The sequence below is a fragment of the Neolamprologus multifasciatus genome, chromosome 22 (assembly GCF_963576455.1).
Source record: "Neolamprologus multifasciatus chromosome 22, fNeoMul1.2, whole genome shotgun sequence".
In the NCBI taxonomy this organism is placed as follows: domain Eukaryota; kingdom Metazoa; phylum Chordata; class Actinopteri; order Cichliformes; family Cichlidae; genus Neolamprologus; species Neolamprologus multifasciatus.
Genome location: NC_140459.1, coordinates 25,133,979 through 25,154,486, shown reverse-complemented (window position 1 = coordinate 25,154,486; position 20,508 = coordinate 25,133,979). Strand labels below are relative to the sequence as shown.

General features: G+C 41.6%; 1 protein-coding gene across 16 annotated transcripts in view; it reads right to left on the bottom strand.

Moving 5' to 3' along the window:
- Positions 1-20,508, bottom strand: part of LOC146493580 (regulating synaptic membrane exocytosis protein 2-like) — a 55,079-nt gene that overhangs the window by 25,380 nt on the left and 9,191 nt on the right. For 8 of the 16 annotated variants that reach the window (XM_085149491.1, XM_085149486.1, XM_085149492.1 and 5 more), the window contains 16 exons: positions 19,682-19,851; positions 18,561-18,741; positions 17,649-17,883; positions 17,124-17,405; positions 7,406-7,473; positions 7,168-7,287; positions 6,958-7,057; positions 6,719-6,842; positions 6,570-6,616; positions 6,370-6,458; positions 6,249-6,284; positions 5,339-5,469; positions 5,025-5,196; positions 3,088-3,247; positions 2,223-2,246; positions 232-300 (listed from right to left, as the gene is read on the bottom strand). In XM_085149491.1, coding sequence (XP_085005617.1) covers positions 232-300; positions 2,223-2,246; positions 3,088-3,247; positions 5,025-5,196; positions 5,339-5,469; positions 6,249-6,284; positions 6,370-6,458; positions 6,570-6,616; positions 6,719-6,842; positions 6,958-7,057; positions 7,168-7,287; positions 7,406-7,473; positions 17,124-17,405; positions 17,649-17,883; positions 18,561-18,741; positions 19,682-19,851 — 2,008 coding nt within the window. Of the gene's footprint in view, positions 1-231; positions 301-2,222; positions 2,247-3,087; positions 3,248-5,024; positions 5,197-5,338; positions 5,470-6,248; positions 6,285-6,369; positions 6,459-6,569; positions 6,617-6,718; positions 6,843-6,957; positions 7,058-7,167; positions 7,288-7,405; positions 7,474-17,123; positions 17,406-17,648; positions 17,884-18,560; positions 18,742-19,214; positions 19,656-19,681; positions 19,852-20,508 lie in introns of those variants that run through there. The other 8 variants (XM_085149487.1, XM_085149498.1, XM_085149488.1 and 5 more) reach the window with 5 other exon arrangements.

Genomic DNA, 20,508 nt, shown 5'->3' with positions numbered 1-20,508 from the left:
GCAGGAGTTCAGCCATCAACCCTGACTCAGTTATTTTGTAATCTCAAGTTATGCAGTCACATTTATGTCATAATCCTCAAATGGTTTACCTTAAGCAGTTTGAGGAACTTATAAAATGATTAGATTCCCATTGTCTTACAGCAGCATGTTTTTAATCCATTGAGCCAGCTAGTATTCTCTCCTGTATCCTTTAAAATGAGACTGCAGTGAATGATGGGATATGGAGTTTACCTGATATCACCCCAATGCCGTCTTCACAGTCATAATCTGAAAACTCGCTGTCACTGATCCTCTGAGACCCTGCAGATGGAGAGAGGGAGGACATTTAAGCCTGTAAGCAGCTCATCTGTAATCTTCTACAAGAAGGTTAACAAATCTAACACTCCAGACCGAACAGCCAGAGGACAAACCAGTTAACGCAGGAGCAATAAAAGACACATTCATCTGATATTGCACACAGACTCCCTTAAACCTTTTACAACTCCTTGACCAGGACCTTTTCATCCACATCAGCCTTTAACAAATGCGTGAAATTTAGCAGCAGTCAGAGTATCGGACTGAATGCTGAAATTAATAATTTTCTGGCCACACAAAGGCCAGCATGTTTATACACAAATAAGATTTCTGTATTAGTCCCAAAAGTGAAGCAGAGTGCTCTGAGTTTGATGATAGGTGGCTGCATGAGAGATTAAGGTACTAGAAAGAGAACATTTATAGATGGCATCATGAGTGTGTATCAGTGTACCAAAATGAAGTCAACTTCCTGTTAAAGCATAAAAACATCCAAACAAAAGTTCCAAAGAGGAAAGTAGAGATGAGTGTGTCACTTGCTCTCATCTTTTAAAGAGAAATGTGGAGCAATAAAACCCATCCAGCAAAGATCAGCTGGAAGAAAAATATAAAGAGCGATAGAACACCTGTGGGAATTTGAGCAGCACTGACCTCCTCTGTCCTGAGGAGTCCATGCTCACGACTTTAACATGAGTCTCTCTGCAGAAATAAAGCTGGACATAACAACACAGGTAAGTATCTGTGTGTTGGGGATTTGAGATGGGTCCAAAACATGACAACAGAAGAAGAAACTAAAAAAGGTACCTGAAGAGCTAAAATTAGAAAAACAAGATGGGACGTGAGGGTAGAAAGGGAAAGATGCCACCAGAGAAGATTTGGGAGTACAGCAAGTTGATGCTTTAATCTGCAATAAAACTACAGTATTTGTCTTATCATGTACGTCAAAAGATCAGAGAACAGAAGTGATCACTGCATCATTTCTATAACAATGATGCAGTGATCACTTCTGTTCTCTGATTTATTTTTCTGTTGTGAACTCCAGATCAGCGATATATCAGCATATTTTGTTCCACGGGGCCATACAGTGCTATCAATAACATAAATGAAGTCCAACTCACAGGATAATTGAACTAAAACAGAGTTACAGGTTACAATGGCAATACTGACAAAAAAAAATCTGCCTTCGAAATTAAGCAACATTTTGACCAGCTATCTGATATGTACCACTGGTTGGGTCATTGTAGCCGTTCACCTGAGGATTTCCAACCATAAAACTCCTTATAAAACTGTGTCTTAGTTGTTGTTTTTTTTGTTTTAAGAAGTTGAATTGGGCTGACCATATGTTCATATATTCAACATCCTACACCTAGAACGTCCATTTGACTCCTCCTGGTACAACATCAAAGATCTCCCACAAGAAGATCCAGAACTCCCTTGAGAGATTTACCAATAATCCTTTGAACAGTCTGTCCAGAACCTTTTCATGCACAGTTTGACATATCTTCAAGTATTATATGGAACCCAATAACCTTCTGGATGCACTTGCTCTAATCAATCATTCCAGGATCCAGGCAGCTAGTTCTGTTCTAGTCCCTCGAAGATCAAACCCTAATCATCAAGTTTTGAGTAGCTGAGGTACAGATATTTCAAGAACTATATCTCCCATGATTTGGCTACATAATATCTTTCATGAGAGCTTTCTGCCTGGTAAAATAACATTTAATTACATCACTATAATATGATCAGGCAGGGCTATATTTGTGCAGCAATTATCAATCAATGACTTATTAAAACTATAAATACTAAATAGCACAGGAAATGGATAGCTTAGCATCACACAGGGAAATGCCATAGAGGTCAGCATTAGCAACAGAGGGTCAGAAGCTCACTCGTGCATACACACACACACACACGAGGGCGCACGTTTTTACCTGAGTTATAGTAATGACCTTTGTCTAGCAAAGCGTTGTGGATGATTTAAAATAAAGAAAAACAAATGAAACAAAAAGAAGAAGAAGAAGACGTTAACAATAAAGCATAATAAACAAATAAAGAAATGAATGAGAGGACTGGTGTTGGATTGGATCTGCCAGAGGCCTGCCCTGCTGTGACTGGATGTTAGGTTGTTGGACTAAACATTCACTGATGAAATAAGCCCAATCCAACATTCTTTCATTTTGAGCTTTTCTACAATTGACTTCAGGGGCATACACGTAGGAAGAGCCCAGCAGCAACGTGGCAAGCAGAGACCATCGTGTTAGTGAAGCAAAGTGACTGTATACCGAGGTTTTTTCTCCCTTTTTCTTTGCTACTACCAGCTGACTACCAACAGAAACAAAGGCTACCATTGATAGACATATTAGAGGGTTACCTCAGCAACCAGAGGCTGGACTCTCCATTAAGTCTGCAAAAAGATGAATGTCAAGTTTTGGACTCCTTCACTCATTTGACTCTCGTCAATTTTTCGCAACAAATCTCAGAGTTCACCTTTCTCCTCTGACTCTATAACATGGTAAGGTCAGGGTTGTTTCAAATTTATTCCTTTCAGCAAGTTGGAATTTTTACATATTTCTAAAACTCCTATTCCCCTGTCAGCATCAAACCAGTTTGAACAAAACTTTAGCAACGAACTCATTTTCCAGTGATCAGAGCATATATCAACTACAGTGAAATTACCAGTCCCAGCAGAGGAGAGCATCCCTCCAAATGATCCATCAAATAACATGTTGTTGTGTGAGGTTGTGACACAGGTTTATTGTGTGTGTGCGTGTGTGAGAGAGAGAGTGTGTGTCTTACTCTGCAGCCTCCTGCTGCTGTGTGTGTGCTCAGCCTGCAGTCCCCTCCTCTGCAGATAGGGGGAGGCTTTGGGCAGTGGCAGTGAGGAAACGTCATGAAGCTGCAGTTTGTACCAGTGAGGCTGATCGTCGAGCAGAGCCGACTCCATCTCTATCAGGATCTGACTCAGGAGAATGGATGCAAAACATACAGAGAACATACAGAGAACACTAAGAATATACAGAGTATGTAGAAAGGAGAACGAATAAAGAACAGGGAGCAAATACATGGACCTGTTTTAACATTTTCAGTGCTAATTGACACTAGAATCACAAAGGGGGTCACTTTGACCCCTTGGCATTTTCAAATTCTGTTAAATTAAAATTCCATCATCTCAGACTTCATGACTTTTCCGAAAATGTGTTTAATCATCTGTGAATTTAGGGGTGTGTGGGACAAGAAAAAAATCGCGATCACTTATATTCAGAACTGCAGAGGACGTTATTCTGACCCCAATAAGTAATGTAAGACAACAAGGCACACTGGGTTGCCTAGCAACATGCATCATTTATTGGTATTTTGATATGTAGGCTGCAATAAGATGAACCAGTGCTAGGGATCTATAGTTCGATAAAAACTGAATAATTACTGCAGGACTGAACAGTAGGAATGGGTAACGGTATCCGGTGCCATTATTATCTAACAAAAATGGTAGTAACCAGACCGAAAAGCAGTGCACATTTCGGTGCTTTATTTCGGTGCTTTTTTTTTCCTGAGATATCATACACTTTGGATTCTAGCCAATCATTTTACCTTTCCAAGGATAGTAGGCGGGCCCAGGTACATACGTTCTTTTAGAGCAGAGGTACAGAATAAAAATGCCCAAGGCGAAGTGGTCAAAAGTCTGGCTGTACTTCACAGCAAAAGATACAAACTCAGCAGCCTGCAACAAGTGCTTTAAGGTGATATTGTCAAAGGAGGTAACACCTTGAATCTGATGAAACACCTGGCGACGCATAGCGTTTTCTTAAAAGTTGAGAAATGCACCATATTTGATAGCTTGCTGCAAGACCTCACACCGAGCACATCTACTGCGGGTGTGGTGCCTGTTATCGACCCGGAGTTAGCAACATCCCCCAAAAACCCAAAGAGGAGAGTCCTGGCCCCTAGCCCTGCCAGTGTAGCAGAAATGATGACGGATGATGATGGCAGCAGCAGCCGTTCTTCTCTGGGTGAATAGCTTAATGTTGTTTGTGTGTAATTTACATTGAGTAGGCTAACCACGTTATTACATTAATACATGTAAGGTAAACTAGCAAACACCGTCGTAGTTACATGCGGCTGTCTTCTTGTTTGATGGCAGATACTACCTTCACCCTGGCCAAAAAGGCTAAAATGACCAAAGAAAAAGTGGAAAACAGCTAAACATGAGAGGTTTTTGGACAAAGTTTGTGTTTTTTCCATTGTTTGAGCACTGCTTCCAGCCAAGTGATACATATGCCTTAATGTATATACCATATATATAATGTTCTTCCTCTACCCCCCCATTTTTGCACATGTCGAGGAGCGTGTCAGGTTACATTTCACTGTGTGTTATACTTGTATAACTATGCATGTGACAGATAAAGAACCTTGAACCTTATAGCTGCAGAAAAGGCTAACATTGTTATCTTTTTACTTAAAAACAGCTAAACATGAGAGGTTTTTGGACAAAGTTTGTGTTCTCCATTCTTTAAGCACCGGTTTGAGTACTGTTTAAGCACCGGCACCATTTCAAAAGTACCGGTTTGGCACCGGTATCGGATAAACCCTAAACAATACCCATCCCTACTGAACAGGTGATGGATGTGATGTCAAGGCAAGGCAGAGTAGGTCAGAACTGAACTGTTAAAGGTTCTTAGTTTAATGAGTTTTTTCCATATCCTCTCCATTGTTCTGTATTGTTCATGGGTTCTCACCTCTCCCAAGAACTGGCTCTCCTCCTCTCGGACTCGAGCCTGGTCCCAGACTGTCAGCTCAAGCATTCGCTCTCTGAACTCACGTCGATGGACCGGAGAGTACATGAAGGTTTGGTTCCACCGAGGTTCCAATGACTTCTTCACTGTCTTTGTCCTCCGCTTACTCTTATCACTGTTAAAGGAGGAAGGTACAACTAACAGCCAATCACAGAGAATAGTCCACTACTGGTTTTAAAGGATATCAGAAGTTCTACAGTTTTACTTTTCAAGGAACCTCTGAGCCATAAAATACTGGTCTTTGATTGATTTTTCACCTTCTATCTGGCAGGAAATAGATCTTGACGTATGGGTTCCGGGGTCGGCCGTCATCCCGAGCAGGAAGTTCTTTGGCTCCAAGAACGGTGACAATCAGTTGGTGGCCGACTTTATCATACCATAGCTTCACCTGTAGAATACCCACAACATCATCATTAGGACACCATAGTAATACAGAAGAAGCCTGGAGAACAACAAAAAATGACCAAAGAAAAGAAGCTCCAGTCATCAGCAAGAGATACCCTGCAGAAAAGTTTTGTTAGCAGAGCAGAACAAAAGCACCTACAAATTCAAACAGACAATATAACCAATTACCAGCTGAGCCCAGTGAAACACCAGGTGATTGCTACAGAAAATACAGAGAACCCAGTAAGATGATAACCAAAAGGGGACATGAAGAAAATTGTATCAACCCATAATTGTAATGGAACCCCAAGGAGCAGCAACAGAGTCAGGACCCCTGGAAGGAACCTTAGAGAGTTTTTACAAAGCAAAAAGTAGAGGTACAAAACAGAATCTCAAAACTGCAGGGGAGCCTTAGCATGAATAGATATTGAAAAATAGTTATGGAACACAGCTAAAGGAGGCAAAATTCTTTGGAAGAGCAAAGGACCCAACAGAACAGTGCTAACAGAACTATACTGTAAAGTTCTCATATTTATATTACACTTTTTTACTCTTACCGACCGCTCAAAGTACTTTAACTACAAGGCACATTTTAGAACTGTCTTGTGTCTCTAGCCACATAAGCTGAATCATTTAGAACAACAATGGATACCCTCAGAACCACTAAAAGCAGTGGAGTACTTTGTTCTGCTTCTTCTGTGATACATTTATCTACAGCCTAAAAGACTACACTACAGAGTAAATAAAGATGAACATGCACACGCCATCCTTTTCAACTTTTACCTGAATCCGAGGAACCAGAGGTTGCCTGTCCACTGTCTGAAAACACACATCACCATGGAAATGCTATTAACTGACTGCTGAGTGGCTGTGTTACGATGCAGTGCATGCTGGGTAAACTTACCGAGACCTGTCCAGACAGAACACTGGGGCTCATTGGAGATGTGACAGAGATGGATGGGCCAACTTTCTGAGAGTCAAAGGAACTGGAACCTGAACATTAAATAGACCAATTCTGAGTCAGCAGGAACTTTGTCCACTATCAGATCTATGGAAGTTCTTAATGAACAGGACAGATGTAGTTTTTGTTTTTTATAGACTCACTGGAGTTCAGCTGGACATGGGCACTCTCTACTGATCTGGAAACATCTCTGAAGAACATAGAATCAGCAACAATCTGTTACTATGATGTCCTAAGAGAAGAGAACAACCTCAGAAATATTTTCTGCCTCTCAGAGAGATCAGAGACCCACCCTATTGGTCGACACACCACCAGCTCCACCTGTGGTTCTTGTTTGGAGTCCAGGATGATGTTGTAGACCTCATTAAATGTGGCTCCTTGAAGAAACCGACCGTTCCACTCCAGAACCTGATCTCCTAAAGCAGAAAAGAAGAAAAGATAACATTGTAGAGTCCATCTAATTCAGTTTTAGCAACCTCTGACTCAGTGAACAAAGTAACTAAGACCTATCAGGAAAATCAGTGTGTTTACCTGGTCTCAGGTGACCCACAGTGTCAGCCAGACTACCTTTCTTCACCTTAGTGATGAAAGCACAGAGACGACCAGACTCTGTCATCTTTCCACCGACAACCTGCAAACACACAGCACCAAACTGTATTATCAAAAGAGGAGAATGAAGAGAAGAATAGCGAAAGAAATAGTAAAAAGAAAAGGCAGTAGAACAAAGCAGAAGAAGGCCACCTTGAGTCCCAGCAGTGCTCCTGTATCTGCAGGAACAATTCCGTCCTTCATCCTCTTGTTCAGTAGAATTCGACCAATCAGACGCTCTCCATCCTTGGAGGGTTGCCATGTGACTGGCTGCTGATGATTCACAATGGGAAACACATGGTTACTTAGCAATAACAGCAACCAACAACAGTTCTGCATTCAGAACAGGGTTTGTTTGATGGATTACTGACAAGGCAGGGCGTCAACTCACCATAGACATGGGAGCAGGCTCGCCATGCCAGGAACCATGATCCCACCATTGACTACTGTCCATGTCTCCTAGCAACCAGAAGAGGTTAAAGGTGTTTTAAAACACATACACACATGTCTTTGGCTTGTAGGAGGAAGTGGGAGTATCCAGAGAGAAGCCACAAATGCACAATGTGAACCTGCAAAATCTACACAGGAAGAACTTTTGTGGGGGTCAATCTTTTGAGGATGCCAATGATCACATTTTTGAGTGAGAAGACAGATATTTAAAAGGAGTAAACGAGGCCATCTATGTTCACTGTGAATGACCATCTTTGAACAGAGAGGATGGCTTATTACACCGTCTGCTATCTACAATGCATTCTGAGATCCTTCCCAGTCATACTGAGCCACGCCTTTCTTTACACCTTACATGGTAAATGCCTCATTAACGACCCTTCTAAGGGACAACCCCGTTCTAGGGTTTTAATACCTGGGACTAAGGTAGGACCAATAACCGACGATAGATGATATATTTGCGCAGGGGCAGACTTTTTGATGGGGAGAGCAATATATTTGTGCATGGAGTGATTTGTACATTTAGAATTTATACATTTTGTTTAGAGGGAATATTTTACCTTCCTTGCCTTTCTTTTCTACTTTTTGGACTATTCATTTATCTATTCATTTGAGATGCGCCAAATCGAACAAAAGACTTAAAGTTATGTTCACCGGAAGAGACATTTTAATTTTTAACATACTTTTTGTTTAATTTTGTATTTGTTGTTTGGTCGAGCGTGTACGACAGATAAACACTGGAATGTGTAAACAAAGGTATAGTGGCAAAACAAAGCCAGTTTCTCTTTGTTTTCCTTCCAACCATTGTGGGGGTTTTAATTAAATAAAATGTTTGTTTTTTTTCTGAACATAGCCTTTCTTTCTTTCTGTTATGAGTTTGAGTAAATGAATTGCTGCATTTGGGCACACTCTGAGGAGGGTGCATTTGCTCGTAGCTGGAAGACGGTGCCGTGAAAACAGCCCTATTATTTTTTCCCTTGACTGCTTCTCTTGACTTTAACCAATATTATTACCAAAGTTACTCAAAAAGTTATAAACGATCAGCGAAAGGCTCAGCCTATCGTTGATGGTCGATAAATTTTACCAGTTGCCCAACATCACCTTGGACTCTCCGCCGTTTGGTTTTAGAAATGAAGAAGCCTCTCAAATGAAACGTCTTCAAAGAACTTTAGGTCCAGTTGAGTTTTTTTTCCAAGCTCCTTAGACTCTTCATGACCTGCATGTAACCTACACAGACATCCTCTATGTACATTAACACCAACATGAAAATTGCTGAATAACGTTATCAATCAGCTGCTCAACAAGCTGAGGTTTATGGCACCAATTATGGATCATCAACAGGAAGAATAGGAAGAACAGTTAACCTGCTGTAACCACACTTACTTACATAAATACACACGTCAATTCTCGGTTCTGGATGAGCAGAACAAAATGATGCCGCTGTAAACAGCCCATCCCTCAAAATAATCAAAATTTGATTTCAACTGTTAAAGCAGCAACTCTTCACATTAAGCAGAGCTGGTTTTAAGCAAACCAGGATGTCAATCATGTAGCAGCTCACCTGGTTCACCATCCATCACAGTTCACAGATTTTGTCTGTGAAAAGAAAAATATGACCTTGAGTCATTATGGCCATTGGCCATTATGTGACCATAAGAAGTTTCTCTAAAATCTGAACAATCCTCTAGGAGCACAATCGATTCTTGTGAATTATGGATGCACGGACTCTTCATTAGTCGTTACAGAGGCACTAAAAATGACTGGTTAATAAACCTGAACAAATTCAACAATGGATAGATAAAAAAATAATTTAGTTTCAAACATCACCAGCATTGTTTTGAAAAAAAAAAAGTTAACTGTTGAAGAATTTCTCAATTTTGAGGGCTCAGATGAAGCTGATGGTAAATAAAGACATTTTTAACCCTCCGTGGAGAATCCTTTGCAAAATGAACCCATGGACCTGAGCACAGAATGGATTTCCTCCTTTGTGCTATATGAGGCTCCTTCTGCTTTTATTTCAATCTTCAGCAGTGAAATGCAGCTGCATCATCTTGACATCTGCTCTCTGAATGTTCCTCCTGGTCTTCATGTGAAGCTGTGCTACATATGTGGACAGACATGCTATAGTCTGAAAGCCTGAAGATACTTGACAAAACTAATCAAAACAGCCAAATCAGAACAGTAACACCAGATCACTGAAACGTCATATTTATCTCAAACAAAATGTCAAAACATGTTGATGTGTGTACTTGTAATCATAGTTCTCCAAGTTACATAGCTTTCAAATGCTTCACTCACAGGTCCGCCTGGACGCCATGAAGGACAAGGAGGAGGCTTCAGGTGAGCAAGAGGAAGGTGAGAAAGAACCTGTAATCCATGTAGCAGCCTCTCCTCCTCCTCCTCACTGAGTTTCTGTGTGCTGTTTGTCCCGAGTACTGCCTGCAGGTTGCAGAGCAGTTCATTCCTGTCAGTAATGAGATTATTGGAGTCCAATTGTCAAGTGCATGTTTGTGCCTTCAGTACTTACAGTTAGTTTGGAGAAGACCCGAAGTTGATAGAGGGGATCAACTTTGGGGGACTACTGCTACATTAACCCCGCCCCCTTTCCCCCACCTTTCCACCAGATTAGAGTTGCTGAAACAGATGCCCAAAAATCCAGAAATCTTGCAGGTAATCACCAGAAGTCTAGCTCAGCAGCATAAACAGTCTGCTGGTTAAGGACCCCGCTGTATTGTGTGGTCACACACGAGCAGGTTAGTCTACCGTGGCGTTCTCTCCTGCAGTCTGAGCTTCTATTCTTACATCTCTGCAGTGACTCTTGGTAATCCAGACTCTCCTCTTTTAATCCTATTGAAGTAGAGCAAAGATGGTGATTTGGAGGTCCGACAGCACTAGAGCAGCAGTCTCATGCGCTCTAATCTGGATCAGATTGTCAAATGATGTCTCCAGGATCTTTCAGAGTTCTCCAGGAATGGAACCATCAATTTTGGTGGCGAATGTGCTGGTTTTTGTTCTCAGAGTGACAGTAGCAGAGATTCTGTGCTACTTAGTCTCTTCAAGATTTAAGGGGAGGAGCCAAAAGTCATATGAGCGAATCAGAGCTCATGATCTCTGACCAGGTGATTTGTGGCCCAGTAACATAAATGCAACAGATTAACCCGTCAGCATGATGTCTGATTTCCTGAGAGGGGCCATCACTTTTTCCATCACTTAATACCGTCATTAAGAAGAGGCACAACTAATGTGTCTATGCGAGCTGATTTGCGATGTGCACCGCTGGCGCGGCCATTTATTTTTTGATGCACCTTCTCAGATTAATTCACTGCGTTTCGTGCCCAGGGCTGGACTGGGACAAAAAAAACAAAAAAAAAAAAAACAGCCCGGGCATTTTGACTAAAGACCGGCCCACCAGGTATTAAAGCCATAAAGCCTCTGAATGAAAACAAACGCTGTTGGTATATGTATGATTTCTATACATTTTATGTCAGATAAAAACTTTGGTTGTAAGCTTCAGATAATTATTTAATAACAGCCAGACAGTTTAAATGAGAATAAGAAAGAAAAGTATTTCTTTGTGCCCCCCTCTCCCTGTTAATGCCCCACCTGGCCCCCCTGGCAAAACTTTGCTAGATCCGCCCCTGCACAGTTACCAGCTGTCAGCTACTTAGAAAATGATATTGGTGTTATTTGTCTCTCAGAAACAGTTTATAACTTCCCTTCAACTCATTTATGTCACCTAAAAGGTAAACCTGTTTCTCCATCACCTGTTCAGCTCTGATGATCCAGGTTTCTCCTGGTTTCATCTTCATGTTTCTCTCTCAGCAGCTTTTACAGCTGTGGCTCCAGCAAACATCAGCTGATACTAGAAATTAATATTAAATAAATTCTAACAACAGCTGATCAAGCTTAAACGTGTTGCTGTTGTTTAGTGCGACATCCGGCGGTTTCCTCTTTCTGGTGCAAAGTGGGCAATAAATAAACAAGAGAGAAAAGCCGATCAGCTGATCATTGATCAGTTTCATGATTAAAGTAGCAACAGGAGAGAGAGGGGAGAGAATGAGAGAAGAGGAGGAAGCTGTGCAGCGTAACGACAGAATAAATCCAGCTTTGTGTCTTTTTCCATCCTAGACAAACTGTGTCCCTTCTCAGCTCAACACAAAACGCGTAATAATTTCTCTGAATGCGGAACGATTCCGTCTTTTTACGGGACGGTTGGCAATTCTATGGTAAATGGTAAATGGCCTGTATTTGTATAGCGCTTTTCTAGTCCCTAGAAAAGTTAGTTCTACTAACTAACCTTATAATAAAATAAAGTTCAACATCAGTAACATCATAGCACTGACCCAGCTGTATAGAAACTCCGTCATGCAAGCTAGTACGCAGTATGGGTTATTGTAACTGACTGTAAAAAGTCAGCATAACGAAAACAAACTCCACCTAAACTTGGTTTATATCTGACCCAGATAGACTGCAGGTCATAACTTCTTACCTGAAGTTCAGTTCACCTGACACTCGGACCGGCGGCCGCCTCGGGTCTCTGCTCCTCCTGCCTCCCCTCTCCCTCATCCACCTGCTGGCCTCCACCACTTGTTAATTTTACTGAATCTGTGGAAGCTCCGCCATAGCCACCACCAAATAAGAAGAGTTATTTTTACACACTGGCCAGCATCTGGCCAATCCACCACCTTTCATTGTTTATACCGGCCCATCAAGCAAATGCCCGGTATGCCCGATGGCCAGCACAGCTATGGTCGTGCCATCAGTTAACCCTTCGCGTGCCACAGCCTAGGGTTGCCGACCCCTGGTCTAGACTAAATACTAAATTTTGCTCTACAAGAGCCTGATATCCACTTACGAGGACATTATACTGCCACTCTTCTAATGAAATTTAATACTAATGTCTTCATATGTGGATCTCATTTTTCTCAGAACCAAAAATCAGGTAAAAACAAAACAAAACAAAACACGTGATTCTTTGTTTTTACAGTCATCAGGTCCCAATCAGCCCAAATAGCAAAGAGAAATTAAAAATGCATGCCACGAAAGAGTTCGGGTCTTAAATATAAGGTTGAAAAAAAGTAATTGCAACTAGGCTGTTGATCAAGTAATTGTTACAGAAAATTGTGATATATTTATTAGGGGTGCAACGATACACAAAATTCACGGTTCGGTTCGATACTTTGGTGTCACGGTTCGATATTTTTTCGATACAAAAAAAGTGTTCATGCCTTTTTAATTTGTCATTTATTAAAATTATAAATATATATTTTAACTCAAAAGTACAGTTTTTAAATTTAATGTTGCTGAAACAAAGTAATAAAAAAATAAATCTATCTGATTGAGGAATCACTCATCTTTGGAAAAGAGAGTTTATTACAGAGAAATAGATCTTTCCAAAATAAAAGCTATACTATACGCTTCTTCTGGGCTATACTCTCAGCAGCATATTAAACATATCAGGTCCCCATAAGGAGAATCATGTGCTAACGGCTGTCTAAATGACTCGGGTAAAGTTTGTAGCAAGCGTGCTTGTTGTTTTTGTCTGCTTCCACTTGTCTTTGCACTAGGATGATGTCGGAGTAAATGTGCAGTCATATTCGTTGTGTTCCCACTAGTGCTGTCAGCGTTAATCTAGTTAAAATGACGTTAATGCCACAACACGGCAAATCTCCGTTAACGAGCTACCGCGGATCGCCCCGTGCGTGGGGCTGGACGGCGTCAACAAGTTAAGGAGCTAACGCACTAGTTCCCACCAATGTAATTGAGCATTGCGTGGCACATCCAACATACTGTTTTACTTTTACTTCAGGGTCATACGTCACATGAAAACCAAAATAGTTCCAAACGCCAGATCTGAATGAGGGTGGGGGAGGTTCAATTTGCCATGTTGCAAGGAGAGCTTAACTTCTGTCTCGCTAGCTTGCCCTGCGCTCAGTGAATCTGCGTTCGACTACGCCTAGGCTGCACTGTCGAGCGCAGATCCACTGAGCGCTCAACACAGACAGCACCGTCAGAAGGAAAGTTGATAAAATAAATTAAAAATTTTGTATTATTCGATACATATGCGTACCAAACCGAAAGCACTGTATCAAACGGTTCAATATCAATACGAGTATTGTTGCACCCCTAATATATATATATATATATATATATATATACGCATACATACAGTGGGGCAAAAAAGTATTTAGTCAGCCACCGATTGTGCAAGTTCCCCCACTTAAAATGATGACAGAGGTCAGTAATTTGCACCAGAGGTACACTTCAACTGTGAGAGACAGAATGTGAAAAAAAAATCCATGAATTCACATGGTAGGATTTGTAAAGAATTTATTCGTAAATCAGGGTGGAAAATAAGTATTTGGTCAATAACAAAAATACAACTCAATACTTTGTAACATAACCTTTGTTGGCAATAACAGAGGTCAAACGTTTACTATAGGTCTTTACCAGGTTTGCACACACAGTTGCTGGTATTTTGGCCCATTCCTCCATGCAGATCTTCTCAAGAGCAGTGATGTTTTGGGGCTGTCGCCGAGCAACACGGACTTTCAACTCCCGCCACAGATTTTCTATGGGGTTGAGGTCTGGAGACTGGCTAGGCCACTCCAGGACTTTCAAATGCTTCTTACGGAGCCACTCCTTTGTTGCCCGGGCGGTGTGTTTTGGATCATTGTCATGTTGGAAGACCCAGCCTCGTTTCATCTTCAAAGTTCTCACTGATGGAAGGAGGTTTTGGCTCAAAATCTCACGATACTTGGCCCCATTCATTCTGTCCTTAACACGGATCAGTCGTCCTGTCCCCTTGGCAGAAAAACAGCCCCATAGCATGATGTTTCCACCCCCATGCTTCACAGTAGGTATGGTGTTCTTGGGATGCAACTCAGTATTCTTCTTCCTCCAAACACGACGAGTTGAGTTTATACCAAAAAGTTCTACTTTGGTTTCATCTGACCACATGACATTCTCCCAATCCTCTGCTGTATCATCCATGTGCTCTCTGGCAAACTTCAGACGGGCCTGGACATGCACTGGCTTCAGCAGCGGAACACGTCTGGCACTGCGGGATTTGATTCCCTGCCGTTGTAGTGTGTTACTGATGGTGACCTTTGTTACTTTGGTCCCAGCTCTCTGCAGGTCATTCACCAGGTCCCCCCGTGTGGTTCTGGGATCTTTGCTCACCGTTCTCATGATCATTTTGACCCCACGGGATGAGATCTTGCGTGGAGCCCCAGATCGAGGGAGATTATCAGTGGTCTTGTATGTCTTCCATTTTCTGATGATTGCTCCCACAGTTGATTTTTTCACACCAAGCTGCTTGCCTATTGTAGATTCACTCTTCCCAGTCTGGTGCAGGTCTACAATTCTTTTCCTGGTGTCCTTCGAAAGCTCTTTGGTCTTGGCCATGGCGGAGTTTGGAGTCTGACTGGTTGAGGCTGTGGACAGGTGTCTTTTATACAGATGATGAGGTCAAACAGGTGCCATTCATACAGGTAACGAGTGGGGGACAGAAAAGCTTCTTACAGAAGACATTACAGGTCTGTGAGAGCCAGGGGTTTTCCTTGTTTGAGGTGACCAAATACTTATTTTCCACCCTGATTTACGAATAAATTCTTTACAAATCCTACCATGTGAATTCATGGATTTTTTTTTCACATTCTGTCTCTCACAGTTGAAGTGTACCTCTGGTGCAAATTACTGACCTCTGTCATCATTTTAAGTGGGGGAACTTGCACAATCGGTGGCTGACTAAATACTTTTTTGCCCCACTGTATATATGTATATAGATAGTCATTAGAAAATTGTACTTAGTAGTCAGTATAAACTTTTAATGACATAAGTTTGCATATGATAGAATACTGCATGATGACCTTTTGATGACTTAGACTGTTGTTCACTACGACTTGTTCTGTTCTCTTTTATCAGTTTCTTCACAGTGATTATAAGAGCTGAACAAGCAGTTTCACTCCCTACAAGGAAGAGGAGTCACTTCCCCGCACACACACACACACACACACACACACATACGCACAACATTCCTACAAGTGTATTCACTGTATCCACTGTTGTATTACCTTTGTATATAAATAAAGACCAGAGCAGTGGCAGAGCGCGAGTCCTTGAGCCACACTCTCGGGTGCAAGCGCTCTGTGACTGCCCTTGCAAGTAAAAACTGCAGTGTGTGTGTTTTTTCCAGTTTTCAGCATTATTTTGTTATCGTTTTTATTGTTAACTTGGTTTTCCTGGGTCTTTTCACATGTGTTATGAAAAAATCTTTTTTCGGTACCGATACTAGTTTTATTTTGTTGTATTCATCCGCGACACCTTAAAGGCCGGTCCATGAAAATATTGTCGGGCATAAACCGGTCCGTGGCGCAAAAAAGGTTGGAGACTGCTGTACTAAATGAAGAAGCGTTTCCAATAGATTTGTCGGGTTTCCCCATCAAAGAGCAGTTCACCTACCTGGGTATTACAATGACAGGAAAGTATAAACAACTTCTTAAAGCCAACATTTTTACACTATTGAAGAATGTCAAACAAAGCCTTCAACAGTGGTCACCCCTGAACACAACTCTGGTCGGATGAATTAATTCAATTAAAATGAATATCCTTCCTAAATTCTCATACTTATTTCAATCTTTACCAGTCTTCATCCCCAAGTCTTTCTTTATAACTCTAGATTCTATAATCTCCTCTTATATTTGGAAGGGTAAACAATCTCGAGTAGCTAAGATGCATTTACAGAAACCTAAGATTGAAGGGGGTCTGGCACTCCCCAACTTCCGCTTTTACTATTGGGTTGCCAATATTCGGTCCCTGACCTACTGGTTACAGTCTGGGGAGGGTGTGGGCCCCACCAGCTGGCTGGCAATGGAATTAGACTCAACTCAGGGTATTTGTCTTGCCTCCTTTCTGGGTTCTTCTCTTCCTTTATCCATTGACAACTTTACATCTAATCCGATAATTCGGCACTCCCTCAGGGTGTGGGCACAGTTAAGGAGACATTTCAATCTTAATAAAAAAAATTTCTCTTCAAAGCCTCATCCTTTCAAACCACCTATTCCTATTAACTTTGGACAACTTGTTCCAGGTCTGGTTTAGAGCAGGTATTATTTGCTTTAAAGATCTCTTTATATACAATAAACTAGCATCATTTGATCAGCTGGCAGTCCTCCCAAAACTCACGTTTTTTAGATACTTACAACTCAGAAATTTTTTGCAATCCCACCTTTCCAATTTTCTAGAAGCTCCAGCTGCTAATTTACTGGACAAGCTCCTTAATTTGCAGCTATCAGGCAAAGCTGTAAGGTAGCTGTAGTGATGTTATAGCTAACTTCTGTGTGGTTTTTTCCCTCTTTTAGTTTTTTTTCTTTTTTCTCGTCAAGAGGAAAACAATGTTCCAACATGAGAAGTTCTGTTTAGTATTCATTGTAAACAGATTGTGTTTTCCGTCTTCTTTTTTTCTTTGTAAACTATATCCACAAATACTCAATAAAAATATTTTGAATAAAAAAAATAACCACTTGATCACGGGTCAGAGAATACACTTTTCTCTCTCGTGACCAGTGGCTGTGTCATGTCCAACGTGACAAACAACTCTCAAGCAATGTGCACACATGTAAGAAAAATGATTGACTGGCTGTTAGCATGTAGCCACTTACTGTCAGGCTCGTCAGCGCTAGTGTACTCAGGTGTGGTAACAAGATCCTCCTCTGAGCTGCTAAAGCTGCCAATCACGTGCATCTTCCCTACATGCCGACTCCTCTGTGCTACATTCTCAGTGGCTGGCTTCCTCTTCAGGGTTGAGCTTGGGTCCAGTAGTTGTTGGGATAATGGGCTGTGACGGGAATATGTTGGGCTTATGTGAGTGGTTGCACGGTCCACAGAGTATGACCTCTGACCTCCAGATTTGACCAATCCCAGAGGCAGATTCTGACGAAGAGCTGAGAATGAAACGAGTAAAACCTATCAAAGCCTGCTAATAAATGGTAAATGGCCTACATTTGTATAGCGCTTTACTTAGTCCCTAAGGACCCCAAAGCGCTTTACACTACATTTAGTCATCCACCCATTCACACACACATTCACACACTGGTGATGGCAAGCTACATTGTAGCCACCGCTGCCCTGGGGCGCACTGACAGAGACAAAATAAGATGTGAGTAGATGGGCGGACATGCCCTTACCTGAATGCCTCATGGTCAGGTGGTCAGGCTCTGCGGTTGCCAGGGAAACATCACTGTGGCGGCGCTGGTGGCGGACCCTGCCTACCTGAGCTAACATCCTCATGGTTTCTTCACTTGGTTGTGTCTTCACTGGGTATCGGGCAAGGTTTGGGTCACTACGGTACCGTGCCTGAAACTCCACTTCCTGTTGTCGCCGCAGCTCAAGCTCATCCTGACTTTGGTCTAGAGGGTGATCCTGAGCCAGGAGGTGAGAAAGGTGAACATTATCATCATCATCAGTTTGGTAAGCCCTGAAGCCTGCTATGTTTATCATAGCTCAACTGTCATTCATAGCACGACTTAACCATCAATAAATGAAATTAATTAAATTATTAAGAAAAAACTATTAAACTAGTGAAAAATAGTTAAAACATTTAATTAATTGCTTTTGGCAAACAGAATGATTCTTTTATAGCACGTTGTGTACTCGAGGAGTGCAGAAAAGTGCTATATGACAACCAGTCCATGTAACAAAGACAATCGTATGAATGAATTTAATGAATGGGTGTCAGTGGCATGTTGTATAAAGTCCTCAAACAGAATGAAAAGCGCTATATGCCTCAACATGCTTCATTCTCCCATTCATACAAGCACTTTTTTAATACTATGCAGTGCTTTCTATCTAATATTCACACACATTCACACTCTGATGGATGCACTGGAGAGCAATTTTCCCAAAAGTTATTTGGAACGCAGTTCAACCTTTACACTAGCAGACCTGGTCAACCACCTGTGCTACAACTACTCCATTTTCTTTGTTGCATTTCATCTTTCATTTTTAAAGAAAATAAATTATCAAACAGCTTCCCGCATCAGATCAAATAATTTACAAGAAATGTGAGCAAATAAATGAATTTCACCTGTCAGACTCACCTGTGAGTACCAGCGACCTCGCCCATCTCTTACTGGTTGCCTGTGTGCCTGTAGCTCTTCCTCTCCGTAACCATGACAGCAGTGTGGCGATCGAGAACGGTTGTTCACAGCAAGGTCCGATGGTGAGCTGGGCATCCTGCTCCTCCTGCCATTATAGTACAATCCCGAGGGGCTTTGCCTCCTGTCAGTCACAGAGTGTGATCCAGTGAGAGTGGAGGAGGAGCAGATTGTCAGCCAGCTGATACATACATACCCACACTCTACACAGAACCAAAGCTTCAAGAACTGAGGAGTCTATTGTTAATAGTATTACTTCTAGTAGCAGTATATGAAGTTCGTCTTCACTGTAATAATAAACTCATTGTTTAAGGAAAACTACATTTTGACTCCTGTTCTATGTTTACGGCCATAAAATCTCAACTGTGTCTGAGTTAAATTCTGTTACCAAAACCAGAACCAGCAGCAGACATCGATGCAGCATAGAAACATTAAAACTTTTCTCCAGCAGCTCCAGACAACATGCAGTGTTCACAAGCATCAAAATATCAAAGCACTGGTTAAACCTACTAATGGTGAAAGTGAATCTGATTTCTGATCAACAAAGTTTGAATCTGTATCAACAGGGAGCATAAAGAAGCTGAGATGTTTACTTACATGCAGTCAGTCTGAGTGCAACCACATACACATTTAATTAAAGTTTTTACAGCTCTCCTAGGAGGTTTGAAGCTTCATATTGACCAACACCTTGACACGCTCAGCAAGTTTATGACTGACATGGATCACACCGGAAGGCCCTCCCCCTCTCCAATCCCAGCAATACAGGAAATGACATCACTGCTGTTAGCCTGCATGCTGTATTTAGCACCAGCAGTAATCCTCTGCAAGGTACCAGATTATTAATCTGTTAATTTGATTACAGGATATGTGTGTGTGTGTGTGTGTGTGTGTGTGTGTGTGTGTGTGTGTGTGTGTGTGTGTGTGATGGAGGTCACTCTCTAATTAAAAACAATCTCACTAATTAAAAGTTTAAATTTAAATGAGAAGCATGCAGGCACAGCTGACAGTTAAATGGCCTCAGGAACAAAAAATGATAAATAATATAAACAATGAATAATACCCACCATTCTGCTGCACCATTACTCAAGGGCCCCGTGGCACCCAGTGGCCCATGTGTAGGTGGGTGGGGAGCCCTGTGTAAGCTGTAATTGATGGATAGCATTTCAGGGGAAAAGTCCCCTGACCGAGTGAGAAACTCCTGCTGCTTCCTGCACACATTGCACACCCACATCACCTGAAACACACACACCGAGTTTGTTTACTATAAACGCATGTAAGAGGCTGCTGTTGCCTGATTGGCTGCTTTTCCTCCTGATGTGATAGTTGGCATGCTTTACAGATCACGTGGTGTCTCCTGAGTTCCAAACAACCAAAGATGCACAACTTCACATATTTTCCAGAGATGATGCAATTATGTCATTAATGGATGTTGATAAATGAGTTGCTTTTATTGAAACTGAACTTCCAGTCTTTCAGTTTAATACATTCTGTTAAATTTCCTGTAAGTTTATCTTTTTACACAACTTACATATTGAGAAAAACATAGGTTTTCCTGCCATGGTGAATCCTAGTATCAGAATTCACCATAGCAATGTGTGGCAATGGGTAAATGAAGAGTAGAGCTTCCATTTAATCCAGAGGAGCTGGAATATGAAGATGCATCAGTGCTGACATGATATTTACCGTAGAAACAGGAAGGGAGAAAAAAGTAATTTTAATCAAATACTGAATAAGATATAGCTACAATGTCTGCTCTGAACTCTGGCTTCATGAATGAGAAAATGAGTCATATGGTCAGTCAGCTGGTTCATGTGCAGCAGGAGGGGAGAAGTCAGAGGGACCAGCCGCCAGAGAGCCAGTCAGGTTCACAGAGCTAAGTTTTTCCTGTTGT